At 44.1% G+C, this 24618-nt stretch overlaps 1 protein-coding gene across 1 annotated transcript in view; it reads left to right on the top strand.

Annotated features, from left to right (window-relative positions):
* The window catches only part of THSD4 (thrombospondin type 1 domain containing 4), a 539554-nt gene that overhangs the window by 181264 nt on the left and 333672 nt on the right, over positions 1-24618 (top strand). Inside the window, exon 5 of the mRNA XM_075273577.1 lies at positions 6190-6571. Within this exon, the coding sequence (XP_075129678.1) occupies positions 6190-6571 (382 nt within the window). The remainder of the gene's footprint in view (positions 1-6189; positions 6572-24618) is intronic.

The raw sequence follows: 24618 nt of genomic DNA, 5'->3' as shown, positions 1-24618 counted from the left end.
ACCCAGAATCTAAGCCCTAGCTAGCTGGACGGAAACCTCCGTCCTCGGTGAATTGCAAGCTCAGAATGACGCGAACCTGGGCGGCGCTGTTCTTTTAAATTAGAGGTCACATGTTTTCGGCAGCCAATGGGTTTTGCCTACTTTTCTCAACGTCACCGGTGTCGTAGTTCCTGTCCCACCTACCCTGCGCTGTTATTGGAGCAAAAAAGGCGCCAGGGAAGGTGGGAGGGGAATCGAGTAATGGCGCACTTTACCACGCGGTGTTCGATTCGATTCGAACATGCCGAACAGCCTAATATCCGATCGAACATGAGTTCGATAGAACACTGTTCGCTCATCTCTAGTAACTATGTATTATAATTCTGTTGTGTGCATGAAGCTTTGTGAATATGACACTGTACAAGTTCCAAGTAGAGATGAGCGAACAGTAAAATATTCATTATTCGTTTCAAATAGCCGCTCAATATTCGACTATTCGATCGAATATTGAACCCCATTATAATCTATGGGGAAAAATGCTTAATTTCAGGGGAACCCACCATTCGACTTAGGAGGGTCACCAAGTCCACTATGACACCCCAGGAAATGATGCCAACACCTCTGCAATGCAACTGGGACAGCAGGGGAAGCATGCCTGGGGGCATCTAACAAGCCCAAGTCACAGTTTTACTCCACCATCACAACCTATCAACTACACACTTTGCACATTCAAAAAAACACTATGAAAGTGAAAAAATACCTGGAAACCTTCTTTCCTCCCCAATTGGATGGACAGAAACCCAAATTTAAAGCTAAAGAAACATTAACAAGCACCCCTTTAAAACATGTTGCCCATGACAACCACAGATGGAATAGGCAATGGGAAATCAAAAAGCCCCACCCTTAACTGTCATCGTGGATGTGTGTGTGATGTGGTAAGACCTTCCAAAATTCACTTTTCGGCCCTTAACGTGAGTCCTTCCACGAGATTGAGGCCCTTTAGGTGACTTCAGCCTCTTACCAACGGAGTTTTAGGCCCTTTAACTTAGTTCAGCCTTGCACCAGTAGAGTTTTTTGCCCTTTGGGTGAGTTGAGCCTTGCACCAGCAGAATGTTAGCCCCTTTAAAATTGTTAGCTCCTAAAACGGTGGTTGCAGAACCGTCATTCTCATTGTGTGGGGTTGATGCAGTGGATTGGACTGAGGACTCAGACATTGACCTTGATTTTGATTGTGAAATTGATAACATTTTGGCATAAAGTCTGGGGGTAACATTTATTTAGAGGACCGCAAAGGTGGAGAATTGGCTGCAACCACTACTAGCGGTAATGGTCCTTTAATATCGGACTCTATATTACCTTTACAGGGTTCTGATCAGGTGTTAATAGTCCAAACAACATACTCCTGTACTTTACATGTAGATCAGAAACCACTTTCCCTTCCAACACCAGATTTAACCAAGCTTCACCATCATCATCCTGCTGAGATGGAGCCACTAAAGGAAACCTTGCCTTCAAAGGCATGTTCTGGATCTGTGACTGAGCCAAATCTAAACACAGAGTCCTTTGGAACTGAACAAAATTCACCAGCAGTGTTTTTGGCCCTTAGGGTAAGTTGAGCCTTGCACCAGCATGTGTCCCGTAACATCAGGTGGGCCTTAAGTTCTGCGCTTTGCACAAAGTTACACTTGACCACCGACGCGTGGACAAGTGCATGTGGCCAGGGACGCTACATCTCAATCACGGCACACTGGCTGAATGTAGTTGAGGCTGGGACTGGGTCGCAAACTGTGGCAGCCTGCCTTGTCTCCCCACCCAATATTCCTAGCAGGAGTGCTGAAACACCACCCTCCTCCTCTGCCGTTAAATCGACCCCAGCTACGAGCTGGAAACGCTGCAACACTGGCGTGGAGAGACGTCAGCAGGCCGTGCTGAAGCTCATCAGCTTGGGGGACAGACAGCACACTGCCTCCGAGGTCAGGGATGCCATCCTGGATGAGATGGCAATATGGTTTTCACCGCTGCACCTTGGCCCAGGCATGTTTGCTATGTCTCCCACCTTGGGGGTACACACCGTCGATATCTGGATTGAGCATACATAGCCTGACTGAATTTCGGTGTCTCTCACCTAGGTTTTAGGGGTACACACCCTGGATATCTGGATTGAGCGTACATAGCCGGACTGAATTTCGATGTCTCCCACCTAGGTTTTTGGGTACACTCCCTGGATATCTGGATTGAGCATACATAGCCGTACGTAATTGCTCTGTATCCCTGTTTTGGGGTTACACACTGCCTGAACAGCACTGAATTGCTCTGTATCCCTGTTTTTGGGTTACACACTGCCTGAAAAGCTGGGTTCAGCCTATATGGCTGGACTGATTTGCTCTTTATGCCTGTTAGGTGTTTGGGGGGACACTGCCTGCAAAGCTGGGTTCAGCGTATCTGGCTGGACTGAATTGCTCCGTATCCCTGATTTGGGGAGACACCCCGTTGAAATCTCGACTCCTTTCCCTGCAGTGTATAGCTCTGAAAAGAGCTGTTCTTGTTCTTCAGTTTTTCCCTGCCTACTAGAAGCTATCTAGCTCTCAGCAGATCTCTCTCTCTCCCTATTTCTCACCGCAAATGACACGTAGAGTGCACTGGCTATTATTATAAATGGGAGGTCACATGTTTTCGGCAGCCAATGGTTTTTTTCAATTTTTTTTCAATGCCTCCGTTGTCGTAGTTCCTGTCTCATCTCCCCTGCACAGTTATTGGTGCAAAAAAAAGCGCCAGGAAAGGTGGGAGGGGATACAAATTTTTACTGCGTATGCCGCGTGGTATTCGATTGCAAACAAATACCTCGAATGGCCTGATATTCGAATACCTATTCGATCGAACGGAGTTCGCTCATCTCTAGTTCCAAGTCATCGAAATGTAATTTGGCAAGCAAACAATTCTACTTTTGTTTGTTTTATTTGTTTTTTTATTTGTATATTGTAGATTTTAGGTATTGGCTGGAGTATTGGGATTTACAAAAATTCTCATATGATTTAGTGAGTATAAGTGCAATGAGAGGTGATGTGATAAGGAAGTGGTGCAGAATTTTTTGTGGATTGACATAAAAAGAATGGATTACAATTGAACATTGATATGACCAAGGAAATGGTGACTGATTTGCAGAGGAAACAGGATGATGTAGTGGCAGTTATACTGTTTAGGGTCAGGAAATAGTGGATACCAATAAATATATGGGGGTATTTTTAGACCACTAGCTGAATTGGACTGAGAATACTGACAGGGTCTATAAGAATATTATGAGTTGGCTACTTTCCCTGTATAGTTTGCAGTCCTTCCATATTTGCAGTAAAATGTTGCATATGTTTTATGACTCAGTGGTATCAAGTGTTATGTTTTTTGTGCAATATGTTGGGGCGGTAATATGCGAAAAGCCATATTTAATAGGATTAACTAAGGGCTAATGCAATTATTGGTGCGGGTGGGGGTCTTTGTTTCCTGTATTATATTGTAATGTGATGTCATATATATGGAGTTCAGAAACCATATCAATTTCCTTAGTAGGATTAATAAAGCTTAATTGACTCTAATCTATTCTGAATCTATGAGATTTTGCTGTACCTGTCTATGCCTTCAGTGTTGTTATACAGATTAGTTTTTTCTTAGCGATATTTTACAAATTTATAAGAAAACAAAATTCTAGTGAGGTGTTCTTCCCTTTAAATATTTCTTCTAGAGGGGGATGCACACTTCATTCTATAGTGTAATATACAAAACCACCATACAACCACATATGATATCATGTGTTTTTGTTAGTGTAATGTGTTGGGGTGGTAATGTGCAGAAGGCTGAGTTTAATAGGATTAACAAAGCCATCCAGCGGGCCAGTGCAATACAGTAATTGGTGTAGGTATGCCTATGTTTCAAGGTATATTAGAAAAATGAATCCTGGTGAAACTTATCAGTGTAGTATTGAATATGTCTCATCTGTTATATGAAATAGGGATGGACCCTCTTTTTTTTTTTTTTTTTTTTTTTTTTTTTTTTTTTTACAATTTAGTTGCACAAAGGGAAGGTTTAGACATCCATTTGTGCCTACAGTGATAAGGCTCTACAATATATCCATTTAAAGGAAGATTGAATGTTCTAATACTGCTATTGTACTGTTACTAATGTATTGTCTTATGTATTTATACTTTGTATTATGTGTATTGTGGCTAAGTAGTTTGATGTATTGTTACTAAAATCCCGTATTTATGTTTTTTTTGTATTATATTAGCTGCTGTTGCTTTATGGTTACAATGCCAACCTGTGAAGCTTCTGCAGTTTTAAGGGCTCTCCTATGCTGATCCAGTTAGCAGCTGAGGAGGGATATTAAAACTCTCTTACTGCTCATCCAGGTGCCAGGCTTTTGGTTAGCTTTGTCTTGTCTTGTCTTGTCCCTGGAAATTTTTCTTGTCTTCTTACTTGGGCTCTGACATTACCTCTCAGACTGATATTTGGCTTAGACACGTAGATTCTTCTGATTCATCCCCTGGTTTTGATCTTCCTTGTGAGTTTATCATGGATTCTGTTTAAACTTCAGTTTGTGGAGCTTTTATTTCTGATTCCAATTTTTGTGGTCCCAAAGTCTATCTGGATTTGTGGCTGATGCTGGTGAAAACATTTGGTTGCCTGGTTGCTCTTAGTGCTATGTGAGATTTAAACTGCGTATTCCACTACTCTCTGTTGTCAGTCAATCCTGCAGTTTCTGATATTTGCTCCATATTATCATAACCATATGTTTCTTAGCTCCATATAAACAATCTCCCCTAGTGGGATTAGTAAAGTGTAATCCAATGTAATCTATTCTAAATCTGCAGATATATATATATATATATATATATATATATATATATATATATATATATATATATTTATATTTATTTTATAGAGAGTCTTAACATATTTTAAGAAAACATGTTCCTAATGATTTGCTCTTGACTATATATATTGCGTATAGGGTATACATACTTCACAATATATTGTAATGTGCAAAACCACCATACAACCAGATATCGCTATATGGTATCATGCATAGGTTCTGTGTTTGTGGTGTATATGAAGCCTGTGTCGTAAAACATTTTGCTTTTCCAAGCTTTTTGTAACACAATATAAACAATGCACACTATCCATACTGCATGACTCATTTGCTAGGGAGACTAGTATCAGAGCCACAGCTGTGCTAGGCAGACAGCTGGCTTTTTGTTAAATGGAATTGATGTGTTAGAGGACATGCTAAAAGCTTGGACATCGGTTTTAAATATTGTTTTAATTATTTACTTGTTAGTTTAGAAACATCTATGGAAATTTTTGTGCAGAATTACATAAGGACATTTACTATGGTGACTGCAAAAACTGGGTCGCATGGAGAGGAGCCATATATGAAAGAGTCTCTCCTTGCAGTTATACGGGAGTTCTGAACTCCTGTACAAGTGAACGGAGAGACTCACACAAGAGTCACCCCTCTCATTCTCCATAAGCCTGACCACAAATGGGACCCTATTATTTAGATGGATGCGAATCCTAGGCACCAAAACACCAAAATGCGGTACCAAGTCATAGTCGGGAGAATCAAGGATAGCAGCATCTTGTCAGCAAATGGACAGTCAGGATGTCAGTGGAGCAGGTGTTAAGAAATGAAGTTGGTAGAAGTGGTAAAAGGTTTTCTTTATGAAACCAGGTTTGACAATTTGCATATGCCAACAAGTCTTGGCACAACGTAGAGATGCAGGAAAGCAGTGGCAAACAGAAAGAGGAAAATCAAGTCAAAAAATTATAATGCAAATTATGTTAGATATTGCAAGATGTTTTTTTCCATCTGAAACAGTCAGTATATACTGTATAGTATCATACATGTCATGTCAGTGAGGGTCTGCTTCCACAATGGTCTATAAACTTTTCTTCCCCATTCAACTCTATAGAATTAAATAAGCACTGTTTGCAACAAGAATCTAGATCTGTCCTACCTACATAATTGGAGCTTATTGATAATCCTGTAATATTGAATTGTACGTTGAATATATTTTATACATAGTAAAATCATTATGTACTAATAAAAGAAACAAAATACTGCTGAATACTGGTGATATGGATAAGAATTGTCTGGACTTTGATTTCTGTGTTTGTTCAACCAAAATAACATTGAAAATACTTTTGTTTGTTTTAATTTAGAAACCGGACAAGGACTCCAGTCAGTCCAGGATCTTATGGATATGGAAAAGTTCCTTACATTTTACCTCTGCAAAGTGACACAGGTCAAGACAGACCAAGAAAAAAGAGACAGCTCCAGTCTGGGAGGCAGCCTACACATGGACAGATCATAGCTCAGAATCGTTACTCCAGCATTCCTTCACTCAGGGCAGCAGATCCTTCAGCAAATAAATGGCTGCCTTCCGCATCTCAGACACAGCCAATATCTCAAAGTCTATTTCCTGATCCTCCTGTACAGGGAACATCACTCAATCTACTGAGAAGTAATCCACAAGGACAACGCGGAACTACAGCTATCTCATGTACTGGAGCTTACAAACAGTATAAGCTATGCAATAAGGATGTAAGTGTAAAACCCATATTTTTGAATGAGACTAACCAATTGCATTATTTTATTATGTAGATTCTAACACTATTATTATTTACTGTCAATTTCTTCTGTATTTTAATGTTCCTTTCGGTCTCCCTTTCCACATTGCATTTAATGTGTGCTGGAGGTAGATTGAAATAGTTACAAAATGCATTTAAAAAATGACAAATCATGTAAATGAACCTATTCTTCTGCAATATCGATCCTGAGGAAAACAAAAAACAGTTCTTGCATTCTTAAGCTGGTTTCGGATGGAATTTTTTTCCTTTCAGAGTAAGTTCCTGGATCAAGAACCAGTGCTTTACTAAGGCAATGTTTATTTCTACAGATGTGTCCTTCCTTATCTTTCCCTTTGGCTGGACATGTCCAGATACCTGTTTCACAAGATGACCAGCTTTTAAAACTGAAGAGTCTATGTTAGTTTGCCAGTGATCGGTCAGAAATGGCCAGTCATTCCAAATACTTGTAGTTTCATCCGAAGGCCAGCTGAAAGTTATGTGACCAATCTGTTTTTGAGTGACTAAAGTCTGCTGTTGGACAACGTCAAACAACCACTGCGGCATCTACCTGTTCAATAGCCAGACATTCATTGGCTATATCAGCCATTTCAACCAACAAAATCTAATCTATGTGGTCAGTTTAAGGATTATCTATTTTAGATTTCTGTCACTGGATTTTTCCAATCAAAATGTTGTTGTTATGATCTGGGGATCCTTGAGAAGGGACTGGCCCTTGACTAATAACTTCTCAGTCAAATGTAAAAAACAAAACAAATCACAAGATAAAAACAAAAAAAAATTGTGTAATGAGCAGTTTGGAATGACTCGTGTAACTCCTAATCCCTGCCTTGCATACTAGAAGTAGCCATGGACCTGACTAACTGACCTGAGTGGGCGCAAACACAGACGGAGAAATAACTCACCTACGAGAGAAACAGAAAACCTGACTATTGTCATATTTATGAAGGGGAAGCAGATACAGAGAAAGCCCCCCCACAGGTGTCCGACTGGACTAACAGTGAATATGAGGAAACACAAAGTATAGTGCAGACAATAAACGTGAAACGCAGCAAAACTGACACTATGCAAAGGGATAGGACTTAGAACTTAGTATCACACACCAAAAACTCTACAAAAAGTCCAAACATCCAAACAGTAAAAAGGCTAGGGTTCACTGCACCTGGGACACTATGCTTGGAACAGTGTACTCAATACTTAGCAAATATCCAGATAGTATGAATAGGCAGCAAGGTAAGCAGAATGGGCCAGGACTCGGACACAGATGAATGCAGCAATTTCTGGCAGACAGATCAATTCAGGAACCACTGGCAACTGGAGTTTAAGACCGGCAACTGACAGCATGCAAAGCGGAGTTATATAGCCAAGAGCAGGAGTAGCCAGAAAGGTAATTGGATAGCTGCGCTCTAAACCGCCCACAGCGTGTAATGAGTGTTCAGCACTACAGAGGACTTAACCCCTTCAGAGGCAAAGACACACCAGAGCACTGACCTGCTTTGCAGCTCATCGCGTGACCCACGTATGAGGGCTACCACAGAGACCACATGTTCAGTGTGAACATTCCCCTGCCACACGGCAGACCATTCACACTCAGAATGCCATTCAGACACCCCATGTCTAAACCTAATAAGCTAAGATTGCAAAGACCGGATCATAACAGTCGCTTGCTCTCATTGCCGGTGATTATCTTTTGATGGATTAGACAATCAGTCTTGGCTTTCACTTATAATTTTATTCATTGTTATTTCCAGAAAAAGCATCTTGTCTAGAGATGAGCGAACAGTGTTCTATCGAACTCATGTTCGATCGGATATTAGGCTGTTCGGCATGTTCGAATCGAATCGAACACCGCGTGGTAAAGTGCGCCATTACTCGATTCCCCTCCCACCTTCCCTGGCGCCTTTTTTGCTCCAATAACAGCGCAGGGTAGGTGGGACAGGAACTACGACACCGGTGACGTTGAGAAAAGTAGGCAAAACCCATTGGCTGCCGAAAACATGTGACCTCTAATTTAAAAGAACAGCGCCGCCCAGGTTCGCGTCATTCTGAGCTTGCAATTCACCAAGGACGGAGGTTTCCGTCCAGCTAGCTAGGGCTTAGATTCTGGGTAGGCAGGGACAGGCTAGATAGGAAGGAGAAGACAACCACAACAGCTCTTGTAAGAGCTAAATTCCAGGGAGAAGCTTGTCAGTGTAACGTGGCACTGACGGGCTCAATCGCCGCAACCCAGCTTTCCCAGGATCCTGAATGGAATACACTGTCAGTGTATTCCCGTATACCCGATATATACCCCCGATACCCGTTCCAACGGTGTGCCCCCCCACCTTCACCCCAGAAATACCCTGCAAGTCCCCTAGCAATAGAATTGGGGCTATATACACCCACTATTTTTGCTACTGCCATATAGTGCCATTGTCTGACTGGGAATTCAAAGAATATATTGGGGTTACGTGCACCCACAATTTTTACTACTGGTATACAGTGCCAGTTTCTGACTGGGAATTCAAAGAATATATTGGGGTTATAAATACCCTCATTTCTTGCTACTGCCATATAGTGCCAGTTTCTGACTGGTAATTCAAAGAATATATTGGGGTTATAAATACCCTCATTTCTTGCTACTGGTATATAGTGCCATTGTCTGACTGGGAATTCAAAGAATATATTGGGGTTACGTGCACCCACAATTTTTACTACTGGTATACAGTGCCATTGTCTGACTGGGAATTCAAAGAATATATTGGGGTTATAAATACCCTCATTTCTTGCTACTGGTATATAGTGCCATTGTCTGACTGGGAATTCAAAGAATATATTGGGGTTACGTGCACCCACAATTTTTACTACTGGTATACAGTGCCAGTTTCTGACTGGGAATTCAAAGAATATATTGGGGTTACAAATACCCTCATTTCTTGCTACTGCCATATAGTGCCAGTTTCTGACTGGTAATTCAAAGAATATATTGGGGTTACGTGCACCCACAATTTTTACTACTGGTATACAGTGCCATTGTCTGACTGGGAATTCAAAGAATATATTGGGGTTATAAATACCCTCATTTCTTGCTACTGCCATATAGTGCCAGTTTCTGACTGGGAATTCAAAGAATATATTGGGGTTACGTGCACCCACAATTTTTACTACTGGTATACAGTGCCATTGTCTGACTGGGAATTCAAAGAATATATTGGGGTTATAAATACCCTCATTTCTTGCTACTGGTATATAGTGCCATTGTCTGACTGGGAATTCAAAGAATGTATTGGGGTTACGTGCACCCACAATTTTTACTACTGGTATACAGTGCCAGTTTCTGACTGGGAATTCAAAGAATATATTGGGGTTACAAATACCCTCATTTCTTGCTACTGCCATATAGTGCCAGTTTCTGACTGGTAATTCAAAGAATATATTGGGGTTACGTGCACCCACAATTTTTACTACTGGTATACAGTGCCATTGTCTGACTGGGAATTCAAAGAATATATTGGGGTTATAAATACCCTCATTTCTTGCTACTGCCATATAGTGCCAGTTTCTGACTGGGAATTCAAAGAATATATTGGGGTTACGTGCACCCACAATTTTTACTACTGGTATACAGTGCCATTGTCTGACTGGGAATTCAAAGAATATATTGGGGTTATAAATACCCTCATTTCTTGCTACTGGTATATAGTGCCATTGTCTGACTGGGAATTCAAAGAATATATTGGGGTTACGTGCACCCACAATTTTTACTACTGGTATACAGTGCCAGTTTCTGACTGGGAATTCAAAGAATATATTGGGGTTACAAATACCCTCATTTCTTGCTACTGCCATATAGTGCCAGTTTCTGACTGGTAATTCAAAGAATATATTGGGGTTACGTGCACCCACAATTTTTACTACTGGTATACAGTGCCATTGTCTGACTGGGAATTCAAAGAATATATTGGGGTTATAAATACCCTCATTTCTTGCTACTGCCATATAGTGCCAGTTTCTGACTGGGAATTCAAAGAATATATTGGGGTTACGTGCACCCACAATTTTTACTACTGGTATACAGTGCCATTGTCTGACTGGGAATTCAAAGAATATATTGGGGTTATAAATACCCTCATTTCTTGCTACTGGTATATAGTGCCATTGTCTGACTGGGAATTCAAAGAATATATTGGGGTTACGTGCACCCACAATTTTTACTACTGGTATACAGTGCCAGTTTCTGACTGGGAATTCAAAGAATATATTGGGGTTACAAATACCCTCATTTCTTGCTACTGCCATATAGTGCCAGTTTCTGACTGGTAATTCAAAGAATATATTGGGGTTACGTGCACCCACAATTTTTACTACTGGTATACAGTGCCAGTTTCTGACTGGGAATTCAAAGAATATATTGGGGTTACAAATACCCTCATTTCTTGCTACTGCCATATAGTGCCAGTTTCTGACTGGTAATTCAAAGAATATATTGGGGTTATAAATACCCTCATTTCTTGCTACTGGTATATAGTGCCATTGTCTGACTGGGAATTCAAAGAATATATTGGGGTTACATGCACCCACAATTTTTACTACTGGTATACAGTGCCAGTTTCTGACTGGGAATTCAAAGAATATATTGGGGTTACAAATACCCTCATTTCTTGCTACTGCCATATAGTGCCAGTTTCTGACTGGTAATTCAAAGAATATATTGGGGTTACGTGCACCCACAATTTTTACTACTGGTATACAGTGCCAGTTTCTGACTGGGAATTCAAAGAATATATTGGGGTTACAAATACCCTCATTTCTTGCTACTGCCATATAGTGCCAGTTTCTGACTGGTAATTCAAAGAATATATTGGGGTTACGTGCACCCACAATTTTTACTACTGGTATACAGTGCCATTGTCTGACTGGGAATTCAAAGAATATATTGGGGTTATAAATACCCTCATTTCTTACTACTGCCATATAGTGCCAGTTTCTGACTGGGAATTCAAAGAATATATTGGGGTTATAAATACCCTCATTTCTTGCTACTGCCATATAGTGCCAGTTTCTGACTGGGAATTCAAAGAATATATTGGGGTTATAAATACCCTCATTTCTTACTACTGCCATATAGTGCCAGTTTCTGACTGGGAATTCAAAGAATATATTGGGGTTATAAATACCCTCATTTCTTGCTACTGGTATATAGTGCCATTGTCTGACTGGGAATTCAAAGAATATATTGGGGTTACGTGCACCCACAATTTGTACTACTGGTATACAGTGCCAGTTTCTGACTGGGAATTCAAAGAATATATTGGGGTTACAAATACCCTCATTTCTTGCTACTGCCATATAGTGCCAGTTTCTGACTGGTAATTCAAAGAATATATTGGGGTTACGTGCACCCACAATTTTTACTACTGGTATACAGTGCCATTGTCTGACTGGGAATTCAAAGAATATATTGGGGTTATAAATACCCTCATTTCTTGCTACTGGTATATAGTGCCATTGTCTGACTGGGAATTCAAAGAATATATTGGGGTTACGTGCACCCACAATTTTTACTACTGGTATACAGTGCCAGTTTCTGACTGGGAATTCAAAGAATATATTGGGGTTACAAATACCCTCATTTCTTTCTACTGCCATATAGTGCCAGTTTCTGACTGGTAATTCAAAGAATATATTGGGGATACGTGCACCCACAATTTTTACTACTGGTATACAGTGCCATTGTCTGACTGGGAATTCAAAGAATATATTGGGGTTATAAATACCCTCATTTCTTGCTACTGCCATATAGTGCCAGTTTCTGACTGGGAATTCAAAGAATATATTGGGGTTATAAATACCCTCATTTCTTGCTACTGGTATATAGTGCCATTGTCTGACTGGGAATTCAAAGAATATATTGGGGTTACGTGCACCCACAATTTTTACTACTGGTATACAGTGCCAGTTTCTGACTGGGAATTCAAAGAATATATTGGGGTTACAAATACCCTCATTTCTTGCTACTGCCATATAGTGCCAGTTTCTGACTGGTAATTCAAAGAATATATTGGGGTTACGTGCACCCACAATTTTTACTACTGGTATACAGTGCCATTGTCTGACTGGGAATTCAAAGAATATATTGGGGTTATAAATACCCTCATTTCTTGCTACTGCCATATAGTGCCAGTTTCTGACTGGGAATTCAAAGAATATATTGGGGTTACGTGCACCCACAATTTTTACTACTGGTATACAGTGCCATTGTCTGACTGGGAATTCAAAGAATATATTGGGGTCATAAATACCCTCATTTCTTGCTACTGGTATATAGTGCCATTGTCTGACTGGGAATTCAAAGAATATATTGGGGTTACGTGCACCCACAATTTTTACTACTGGTATACAGTGCCAGTTTCTGACTGGGAATTCAAAGAATATATTGGGGTTATAAATACCCTCATTTCTTGCTACTGCCATATAGTGCCAGTTTCTGACTGGGAATTCAAAGAATATATTGGGGTTATAAATACCCTCATTTCTTGCTACTGGTATATAGTGCCATTGTCTGACTGGGAATTCAAAGAATATATTGGGGTTACGTGCACCCACAATTTTTGCTACTGGTATATAGTGCCAATTTCTAACTAGGAATTCAAAATGCGCAAGGCTCCCGGAAAGGGACGTGGACGAGGCCGTGGGCGAGGTCGGGGGAATGGTTCTGGGGAGCAAGGTAGCAGTGAAGCCACAGGGCGTCCCGTGCCTACTCCTGTGGGGCAGCAAGCATTGCGCCACTCCACAGTGCCAGGGTTGCTTGCCACATTAACTAAACTGCAGGGTACAAACCTTAGTAGGCCCGAGAACCAGGAACAGGTCTTGCAATGGCTGTCAGAGAACGCTTACAGCACATTGTCCAGCAGCCAGTCAGACTCTGCCTCCTCTCCTCCTATTACCCAACAGTCTTGTCCTCCTTCCTCCCAAAATTCCCAAGCTTCACAGAACAATAACCCCAACTGTCCCTGCTCCCCAGAGCTGTTCTCCGCTCCTTTCATTGTCCCTCAACCTGCCTCTCCACGTCACGATTCCACGAACCTAACAGAGGAGCATCTGTGTCCAGATGCTCAAACACTAGAGTCTCCTCCATCTCCGTTCGATTTGGTGGTGGATGACCAGCAACCCACCCTCATCGACGATGATGTGACGCAGTTGCCGTCAGGGCATCCAGTTGACCGGCGCATTGTGCGGGAGGAGGAGATGAGACAGGAGTTGGAAGAGGAAGTGGTGGATGATGAGGACACTGACCCGACCTGAACAGGGGGGATGTCAAGCGGGGAAAGTAGTGTGGATGTTGAGGCAAGTGCAGCACCAAAAAGGGTAGCTAGAGGCAGAGGCAGAGGTCAGCAGCTTAGGCGAAGCCAGGCCACACCCGGAATCTCCCAAGATGTTCCAGTTCGTACCCAGCCCCGAAAAACTCCCACCTCGAGGGCACGTTTCTCGAAGGTGTGGAGTTTTTTCAAGGAATGCGCCGAGGACAGATATAGTGTTGTCTGCACAATTTGCCTCTCGAAATTGATTAGGGGCTCTGAGAAGAGCAACCTGTCCACCACTTCAATGCGCCGTCATTTGGAATCCAAGCACTGGAATCAGTGGCAGGCAGCAACGGCAGGACAAAGGCCGCCTGCCGTTCACGCCACTGCCACTGCCTCTGCCACTGCCTCTGCCACTGCCACTGCTGACTGTGCTGGCGATGCACTCCAGAGGACGAGCCAGGACACCACTTCATCTGCCTCCGCCACTTTGTTGACTTCTCCCTCATCCTCCCCTGTTCCTGTCTTATCTCCTTCTCCTGCACCATCAAAGGCACCATCAGGCGCTTCTTTACAACAACCCACCATCTCTCAGACATTGGAGCGGCGGCAGAAATACACTGCTAACCACCCACACGCGCAAGCCTTGAACGCCAACATCGCTAAACTGCTGGCCCAGGAGATGTTGGCGTTCCGGCTTGTTGAAACTCCCGCCTTCCTGGACCTGATGGCAACTGCGGCACCTCGCTATGCCGTCCCTAGCCGTCACTACTTCTCCCGGTGTGCCGTCCCCGCCTTGCACCAGCACGTGTCACTCAACATCAGGCGGGCCCTTAGTTCCGCGCTTTGCACAAAGGTCCACTTGACCACTGACGCGTGGACAAGTGCATGCGGACAGGGACGCTACATTTCACTGACGGCACACTGGGTGAATGTAGTTGAGGCTGGGACTGCTTCCCAAACTGGCCCGGTGTACCTCGTCTCCCCGCCTAACATTCCTGGCAGGGACACGAGAAGAACACCCCCCTCCTCCTCCTCCTCTACCGCCTCCTCCTCCGCCACCGCCTCCTCCTCCGCCACCGCCTCCTCCTCCGCTGTTAGATTGACCCCAGCTACGAGTTGGAAACGTTGCAGCACTGGCGTTGGTAGACGTCAGCAGGCTGTGCTGAAGCTGATCAGCTTGGGGGACAGACAGCACACTGCCTCCGAGGTGAGGGATGCCCTCCTCGATGAGATGGCAATATGGTTTGAGCCGCTGCACCTGGGCCCAGGCATGGTCGTTTGTGATAACGGCCGGAACCTGGTAGCAGCTCTGGAGCTTGCCGGACTCCAACATGTTCCATGCCTGGCCCACGTCTTCAACCTAGTGGTGCAACGTTTCCTAAAGAGCTACCCCAATGTTCCAGAGCTACTGGTGAAAGTGCGGCGCATGTGCGCCCACTTTCGCAAGTCGACAGTAGCCGCTGCTAGCTTAAAATCTCTCCAGCAACGCCTGCATGTGCCACAACACCGACTTTTGTGCGACATCCCCACACGCTGGAACTCAACGTTTCAGATGTTGAATAGAGTGGTTGAGCAGCAGAGACCTTTGATGGAATACCAGCTACAAAACCCTAGGGTGCCACAAAGTCAGCTGCCTCAGTTTCACATCCATGAGTGGCCATGGATGAGAGACCTTTGTGACATCCTACGGGTCTTTGAGGAGTCCACAAGGAGGGTGAGCTCTGAGGATGCGATGGTGAGCCTTACAATCCCGCTCTTGTGTGTTCTGAGAGAATCCCTGATTGACATCAGGGATAACTCAGATCACACAGAGGAGTTAGGGATAGCATCCGATCCGTCACAGCTGGAGAGTAGGTCCACACATCTGTCCGCTTCACTGCGTTTAATGGAGGAGGAGGAGGAGGAGGAAGAAGAGTTGTCCGATGATGTGATGGTGATACAGGAGGCTTCCGGGCAACTTCGAATCGTCCCATTGTTGCAGCGCGGATGGGTAGACATGGAGGATGAGGAGGAAATGGAGATTGAACTTTCCGGTGGGGCCAGAGGAGTCATGCCAACTAACACTGTGGCAGACATGGCTGAGTTCATGTTGGGGTGCTTTACAACCGACAAGCGTATTGTCAAAATCATGGAGGACAACCAGTACTGGATCTTTGCTATCCTTGACCCCCGGTATAAAAACAACATCTCGTCTTTTATTCCGGTAGAGGGGAGGGCCAATCGCATCAATGCTTGCCACAGGCAATTGGTGCAGAATATGATGGAGATGTTTCCAGCATGTGACGTTGGCGGCAGGGAGGGCAGTTCCTCCAGTAGGCAACCAAGTTCTCACCGGTCCACACAAACGAGGGGCACACTGTCTAAGGTCTGGGACACCTTGATGGCACCCCCTCGCCAAAGTGCCGCCACGGAGGGTCCTAGTGTCACCAGGCGTGAGAAGTATAGGCGCATGTTGCGGGAATACCTTTCCGACCACAGCCCTGTCCTCTCCGACCCCTCTGCGCCCTACACGTATTGGGTGTCGAAGTTGGACCTGTGGCTTGAACTTGCCCTATATGCCTTGGAGGTGCTGTCCTGTCCTGCCGCCAGCGTCCTATCTGAGAGGGTGTTCAGTGCAGCCGGTGGCATCATCACTGACAAGCGCACCCGTCTGTCAGCTGAGAGTGCCGACCGACTCACTTTGATAAAAATGAACCACCACTGGATAGAGCCTTCATTTTTGGGCCCACCTGTGTAAAGCACCCCAACATGAAACTCCATGTCTGTACTCAACCTCTCCAATTCCTCCGCATCCTCATACTCATCCACCATAAGCGTTGCACAATTCTGCTAATACTAGGCTCCCTCCACCCTGATTTCCCCCAACTCTGCTGGTTAGAGGCTCCCTCCACCCTGATTTCCACCAACTCTGCTGGTTAGAGGCTCCCTCCACCCTGCTTTCCCACAACTCTGCTGGTTAGAGGCTCCCTCCACCCTGCTTTCCCACAACTCTGCTGGTTAGAGGCTCCCTCCACCCTGCTTTCCCACAACTCTGCTGGTTAGAGGCTCCCTCCACCCTGCTTTCCCACAACTCTGCTGGTTAGAGGCTCCCTCCACCCTGATTTCCACCAACTCTGCTGGTTAGAGGCTCCCTCCACCCTGCTTTCCCACAACTCTGCTGGTTAGAGGCTCCCTCCACCCTGATTTCCACCAACTCTGCTGGTTAGAGGCTCCCTCCACCATGAATTGGTCCAAACTGGGCTGTTTAGCGGCTCCCTCCACCATGAATTGGTCCAAACTGGGGTTTTTAGAGGCTCCCTCCACCATGAATTGGTCCAAACTGGGCTGTTTAGAGGCTCCCTCCACCATGAATTGGTCCAAACTGGGGTTTTTAGAGGCTCTCTCCACCATGAATTGGTCCAAACTTGGCTGTTTAGAGGCTCCCTCCATCATGAATTGGTCCAAACTGGGGTTTTTAGAGGCTCCCTCCACCATGAATTGGTCCAAACTGGGGTTTTTAGAGGCTCCCTCCACCATGAATTGGTCCAAACTGGGCTGTTTAGAGGCTCCCTCCACCATGAATTGGTCCAAACTGGGGTTTTTAGAGGCTCCCTCCACCATGAATTGGTCCAAACTGGGCTGTTTAGAGGCTCCCTCCACCATGAATTGGTCCAAACTGGGGTTTTTAGAGGCTCCCTCCACCATGAATTGGTCCAAACTGGGCTGGTTAGAGGCTCCCTCCACCATGAATTTGCCCAAACTGGGCTGTTTAGAGGCTCCCTCCACCATGAATTTGCCCAAACTGGCCTGTTTAGAGGCTCCCTCCACCATGAATTGGTCCAAACTGGGGTTTTTAGAGGCTCTCTCCACCATGAATTGGTCCAAACTGGGCTGTTTAGAGGCTCCCTCCATCATGAATTGGTCCAAACTGGGGTTTTTAGAGGCTCCCTCCACCATGAATTGGTCCAAACTGGGGTTTTTAGAGGCTCCCTCCACCATGAATTGGTCCAAACTGGGCTGTTTAGAGGCTCCCTCCACCATGAATTGGTCCAAACTGGGGTTTTTAGAGGCTCCCTCCACCATGAATTGGTCCAAACTGGGCTGTTTAGAGGCTCCCTCCACCATGAATTGGTCCAAACTGGGGTTTTTAGAGGCTCCCTCCACCATGAATTGGTCCAAACTGGGCTGGTTAGAGGCTCCCTCCACCATGAATTTGCCCAAACTGGGCTGTTTAGAGGCTCCCTCCACCATGAATTTGCCCAAATTGGCCTGTTTAGAGGCTCCCTCCACCATGAATTGGTCCAAACTGGGCTGGTTAGAGGCTCCCTCCACCATGAATTTGCCCAAACTGGGCTGTTTAGAGGCTCCCTCCACCATGAATTTGCCCAAACTGGGCTGTTTAGAGGCTCCCTCCACCATGAATTGGTCCAAACTGGGGTTTTTAGAGGCTCTCTCCACCATGAATTGGTCCAAACTGGGGTTTTTAGAGGCTCCCTCCACCATGAATTGGTCCAAACTGGGGTTTTTAGAGGCTCCCTCCACCATGAATTTGCCCAAACTGGGCTGTTTAGAGGCTCCCTCCACCATGAATTTGCCCAAACTGGGCTGTTTAGAGGCTCCCTCCACCATGAATTGGTCCAAACTGGGGTTTTTAGAGGCTCCCTCCACCATGAATTGGTCCAAACTGGGGTTTTTAGAGGCTCCCTCCACCATGAATTGGTCCAAACTGGGGTTTTTAGAGGCTCCCTCCACCATGAATTGGTCCAAACTGGGCTGGTTAGAGGCTCCCTCCACCATGAATTTGCCCAAACTGACCTGTTTAGAGGCTCCCTCCACCATGAATTTGCCCAAACTGGCCTGTTTAGAGGCTCCTTCCACCATGAATTGGTCCAAACTGGGGTTTTTAGAGGCTCTCTCCACCATGAATTGGTCCAAACTGGGCTGTTTAGAGGCTCCCTCCATCATGAATTGGTCCAAACTGGGGTTTTTAGAGGCTCCCTCCACCATGAATTGGTCCAAACTGGGGTTTTTAGAGGCTCCCTCCACCATGAATTGGTCCAAACTGGGCTGTTTAGAGGCTCCCTCCACCATGAATTGGTCCAAACTGGGGTTTTTAGAGGCTCCCTCCACCATGAATTGGTCCAAACTGGGCTGTTTAGAGGCTCCCTCCACCATGAATTGGTCCAAACTGGGGTTTTTAGAGGCTCCCTCCACCATGAATTGGTCCAAACTGGGCTGGTTAGAGGCTCCCTCCACCATGAATTGGTCCAAACTGGGGTTTTTAGGGGCTCTCTCCACCATGAATTGGTCCAAACTGGGCTGTTTAGAGGCTCCCTCCATCATGAATTGGTCCAAACTGGGGTTTTTAGAGGCTCCCTCCACCATGAATTGGTCCAAACTGGGGTTTTTAGAGGCTCCCTCCACCATGAATTGGTCCAAACTGGGGTTTTTAGAGGTTCCCTCCACCATGAATTTGCCCAAACTGGGCTGTTTAGAGGCTCCCTCCATCATGAATTGGTCCAAACTGGGGTTTTTAGAGGCTCCCTCCACCATGAATTGGTCCAAACTGGGGTTTTTAGAGGCTCCCTCCACCATGAATTGGTCCAAACTGGGGGTTTTTAGAGGCTCCCTCCACCATGAATTTGCCCAAACTGGGCTGTTTAGAGGCTCCCTCCACCATGAATTGGTCCAAACTGGGGTTTTTAGAGGCTCCCTCCACCATGAATTGGTCCAAACCGGGGTTTTTAGAGGCTCCCTCCACCATGAATTGGTCCACACTGGGCTGTTTAGAGGCTCCCTCCACCATGAATTGGTCCAAACTGGGGTTTTTAGAGGCTCCCTCCACCATGAATTGGTCCAAACTGGGGGTTTTTAGAGGCTCCCTCCACCATGAATTTGCCCAAACTGGGCTGTTTAGAGGCTCCCTCCACCATGAATTGGTCCAAACTGGGGTTTTTAGAGGCTCCCTCCACCATGAATTGGTCCAAACTGGGGTTTTTAGAGGCTCCCTCCACCATGAATTGGTTCAAACTGGGCTGTTTAGAGGCTCCCTCCACCATGAATTTGCCCAAACTGGGCTGTTTAGAGGCTCCCTCCATCATGAATTGGTCCAAACTGGGGGTTTTAGAGGCTCCCTCCACCATGAATTGGTCCAAACTGGGGTTTTTAGAGGCTCCCTCCACCATGAATTGGTCCAAACTGGGGTTTTTAGAGGCTCCCTCCACCATGAATTGGTCCAAACTGGGGTTTTTAGAGGCTCCCTCCACCATGAATTGGTCCAAACTGGGGTTTTTAGAGGCTCCCTCCACCATGAATTGGTCCAAACTGGGCTGTTTAGAGGCTCCCTCCACCATGAATTTGCCCAAACTGGGCTGTTTAGAGGCTCCCTCCATCATGAATTGGTCCAAACTGGGGTTTTTAGAGGCTCCCTCCACCATGAATTGGTCCAAACTGGGGTTTTTAGAGTCTCCCTCCAGCATGAATTGTTCCAAACTGGGGTTTTTAGAGGCTCCCTCCACCATGAATTTGCCCAAACTGGGCTGTTTAGAGGCTCCCTCCACCATGAATTGGTCCAAACTGGGGTTTTTAGAGGCTCCCTCCACCATGAATTGGTCCAAACTGGGGGTTTTTAGAGGCTCCCTCCACCATGAATTTGCCCAAACTGGGCTGTTTAGAGGCTCCCTCCATCATGAATTGGTCCAAACTGGGGTTTTTAGAGGCTCCCTTCACCATGAATTGGTCCAAACTGGGCTGTTTAGAGGCTCCCTCCACCATGAATTGGTCCAAACTGGGGTTTTTAGAGGCTCCCTCCACCATGAATTGGTCCAAACTGGGCTGTTTAGAGGCTCCCTCCACCATGAATTGGTCCAAACTGGGCTGTTTAGAGGCTCCCTCCACCATGAATTGGTCCAAACTGGGGTTTTTAGAGGCTCCCTCCACCATGAATTGGTCCAAACTGGGCTGTTTAGAGGCTCCCTCCACCATGAATTGGTCCAAACTGGGGTTTTTAGAGGCTCCCTCCACCATGAATTGGTCCAAACTGGGGTTTTTAGAGGCTCCCTCCACCATGAATTGGTCCAAACTGGGGTTTTTAGAGGCTCCCTCCACCATGAATTTGCCCAAACTCTGCTGGTTAGAGGCTCAATCCACCCTGATTTTCAAAACAAATGTTGGTGCCAACCTCAACTTACTACAAGGGCCAAATTCACTGCTGGTGACAAGCTCTCCTCACTGCAAGTGCCAAATACACATGTTTCAAGGTGTTTTCCTACTGTCAGAGAGGTGGTATTGAGTGTGTAAAGTGTGTAGTTGTTAGGCTGTGATGTTGGGGTAATAGAGGGTCTTTGGTGTGTTAGATGCCCCCAGACATGCTTCCCCTGCTGTCCCAGTGTCATTCCAGAGGTGTTGGCATCATTTCCTGTGGTGTCATAGTGGACTTGGTGACCCTCCAGACACGGATTTGGGTTTCCCCCTTAACGAGTATCTGTTCCCCATAGACTATAATGGGGTTCGAAACCCGTTCGAACACACGAACATTGAGCGGCTGTTCGAATCGAATTTCGAACCTCGAACATTTTAGTGTTCGCTCATCTCTAATCTTGTCCTTTCTAACCCCTTCAATGAATTAACCATGACAACATCTTCAGGCAGAAATTTCCATAGGGTCATTGCTCTAACATTAAAGAACCCTCTTCTATGTTGGTGTAGCTTCCTTACCTCTAGGTCTAGTGGATGCCTCTTTGTTATATTCACAGTCCTGAGCTTGAATAAATAAATGATTACACATATTTCTGCACTCTCCTTTGATATATTAATATATAATTATTAATTCATCCTAAAGCTATCTCTATTATGTTAATCTTGGACAATGATTCCCAGAACTGTACATCTTTTGCCCTAAACTGTACACCAAATGCTACTAAACCTGAATGTAAATACACTTACACTTAGCAATATTATCAGCAGGAAATGGTATGAATGGAACAAATTGTTTCAATTGTCCATATGTGCGGTATTTTTTTTTTTTTAACAAACACTTGCATCAAGAGAACCATAGCCCTAAATACAGAACATAACTATATGGCCACAGGAGTTGTAATATTACATGTGTCCAAAATGTTCCTTGGCTATCATTCGCAATTATAGATATAGCAAATGTTAACTTGACTCAGATTGCGGCGGCATGATTGTCTTACCACAGGACAAACCAAAGTTATTGTAAGAGTTGAGTATTATAGTTCTGTGCCACAGTATATTTACTCTGTTAAGTCTCAAATTCAATGTTGCTACATCTGCATAGAATAGAGTATGTTATATCCACTAATATTCAAATAATTAATCTCGTAGAATCTGTATAATATTGGCAGTGTGACTATATGGCAGGCCATTAGTATATGACCTTGTTTGCTTTATTAGGTGAATTCTCTGCAACAAGACTGCTTACCAATATTAATATTCAACTGTTAGATATTTTTTAGTGATATAATGATATAGTACATATACACTAACACAAAATACAATAACAATGCAAAAGAGTAAATTAAAATAAATTTTCTTACAGCAATCTAAAAGACTAAATACGTTCTTTATGTTGTAGCCGTATATGTGTGTTCTGTAAAATATTTCCACTCCTTAAAATAATATCCTAGCACAATATTTAATGATGGGGAACTCATTTTATACAATTTGTAGATTTAGAAAGACAAGAGTAAATATACGGTGTGTTATTTTATACTTGAAAAACCGCATGGGTGGAAAAAATTGACGTCTGACCAAATAAATCACAGACAACGGGAAATAAGTGATTTTCTGAATGTGTCCTGGCAGGGAGAAAAACAGAAGTGCACTGTGGGTTCTTTTAGTGGTCTCAGCCTTTCCAGCTTGCACAGATGAAGCACTCTTAAGAAAATCATTTTCATGAAGTAATAATGAAGTTTTTAAGTTAAACCTATCATTAGAGTTTCAGCTTGTTATGTCGAGAGTAGAAAGCAGAATCATTGCAGTCTACTGGGTGATGAGAAGGCCTATAGAGGTGTATTATGTCTGCTGGTGCTATTATGGAGGTTTGTCTTCATTTACCTGCATAAAATCAAGCTGATGAAATGTCTAAATGTACTTTACCATGTAAATGCCATAGAGGGAGTTGGTTAAGATCGACATGTCAAGGTGAAGTGCAGCAGTAATAGAAAATGTTGTCTGTTGTCTCTTTAACAGTTTCAATATCATTTTAGTATAGCTGTCAATTTGGTTCTAGAAGCAAAGTAGAAAGTATAGTAGAAATACTATCAAATAAGGTGCATGAGAAACAGAATTACTCTAACTGAACAGTGAATCTGGTGAATCTTCGCAATGGCATCGTAGATTTTATTAACCCTTAGCAATAAATGGCATACTATTATGTCATGGTGGTACTAAGGTGGTATGGAGAGGGCTCAGGAGCTGTGTCCTCCCCATATTGTGAGGTTGATGACTGTATTATTCAGCAGGACCAGTACCGATCACATCTGTTAACATTGTAGATGCCTTGGCCAATTGTGTTCAAGGCACCTAAGAGGCAGTTGTGTGCACGCACTGTCACACTAGTCCCGATAGCCGCCCCCAGAACATCATCAGAGGGTAGCAATCAGTTTTCACGATTGCAGGAAGCCTATTGACAGGGCTCCTCCACCTGTCATTATTAAACCTATGACAGCTTGTAATGAAAATGAATGTATTTTACAATATACTGTATTGCAATACAATAGTATTTTAGTATATTGTATGAGCACCAGACACCCTAGGCAGTCTAAAAATAAAATATATAACAATTCTTAAAACTTAAATATAAAAGCTTAAGTCAACCCTTTTTCCTAGATTACATATAAAAAAAACAACAAAAACTAACATAATCCAAAAATGCCAAAACAGCAGGACAATGGGACATTTTGCCTATCTACCCTGATGGATTGGAATCAGGTCAGTCTACAGAGTGATGTGAGATCAACAATAGAGCAAAATTTGCTGACTTAACTGCGTATGCATGCTGGTTATTGACCGTTTGGTTCAGTGATACTAGATCATTGTTCAATGAATTCAAAGTATCTAGGCTCACCAAAGAAGATAGCTGGCAAATTATCTGTAGGTTCCCCATATCCTTAAATTAGCCAAGCAGCTCACTTCCATTCTCCATACAAGATTGTACTCTAAGAAGAGATGCATCCAAGGAGCTATTAGGCCTCTGGCATTGGATATTACTATTTTTTTCAACATTCTCTGGTCAACTATAAGTTGTGTGACTATATCTGTTTGCTTGCATAAAACCTGACTCACATTACTTAGCTATATTTTATATCTTGATTAGAGATGAGCGTACAGTAAAATATTCGATATTCGATATTTGTTTTGAATAGCCCCTCAATATTTGACTATTCAAACGAATATCAAGCCCCATTATAGTCTATGCTCATTTCAGGGGATCCCACTCTTCGACTCAGGAGAGTCACCAAGTCCACTATGACACCCCAGGAAATGATGCCAACACCCTGGAATGCAACTGGGACAGCAGGGGAAGCATGCCTGGGGTCATCTAACATGCCCAAGTCACTGTATTACGTCGGGATCCCTGTCAGCTTGCGATATGCGGGAGCTGACTTTTTCCCATAGGAATTTATTGACCAGCGTTGATTGGCCGAATGCCATACAGAATACAGCATTCCACCAATCAATGCTGGTTCTGCCGGAGGCTCGTCTGTGAGGAGGCGGA

Source organism: Leptodactylus fuscus, chromosome 5 (genome assembly GCF_031893055.1).
Source record: "Leptodactylus fuscus isolate aLepFus1 chromosome 5, aLepFus1.hap2, whole genome shotgun sequence".
NCBI classification, from domain to species: domain Eukaryota; kingdom Metazoa; phylum Chordata; class Amphibia; order Anura; family Leptodactylidae; genus Leptodactylus; species Leptodactylus fuscus.
The sequence above is the reverse complement of the archived record's forward strand: the minus strand, read 5'-3'. Positions and strand labels throughout refer to the sequence as shown.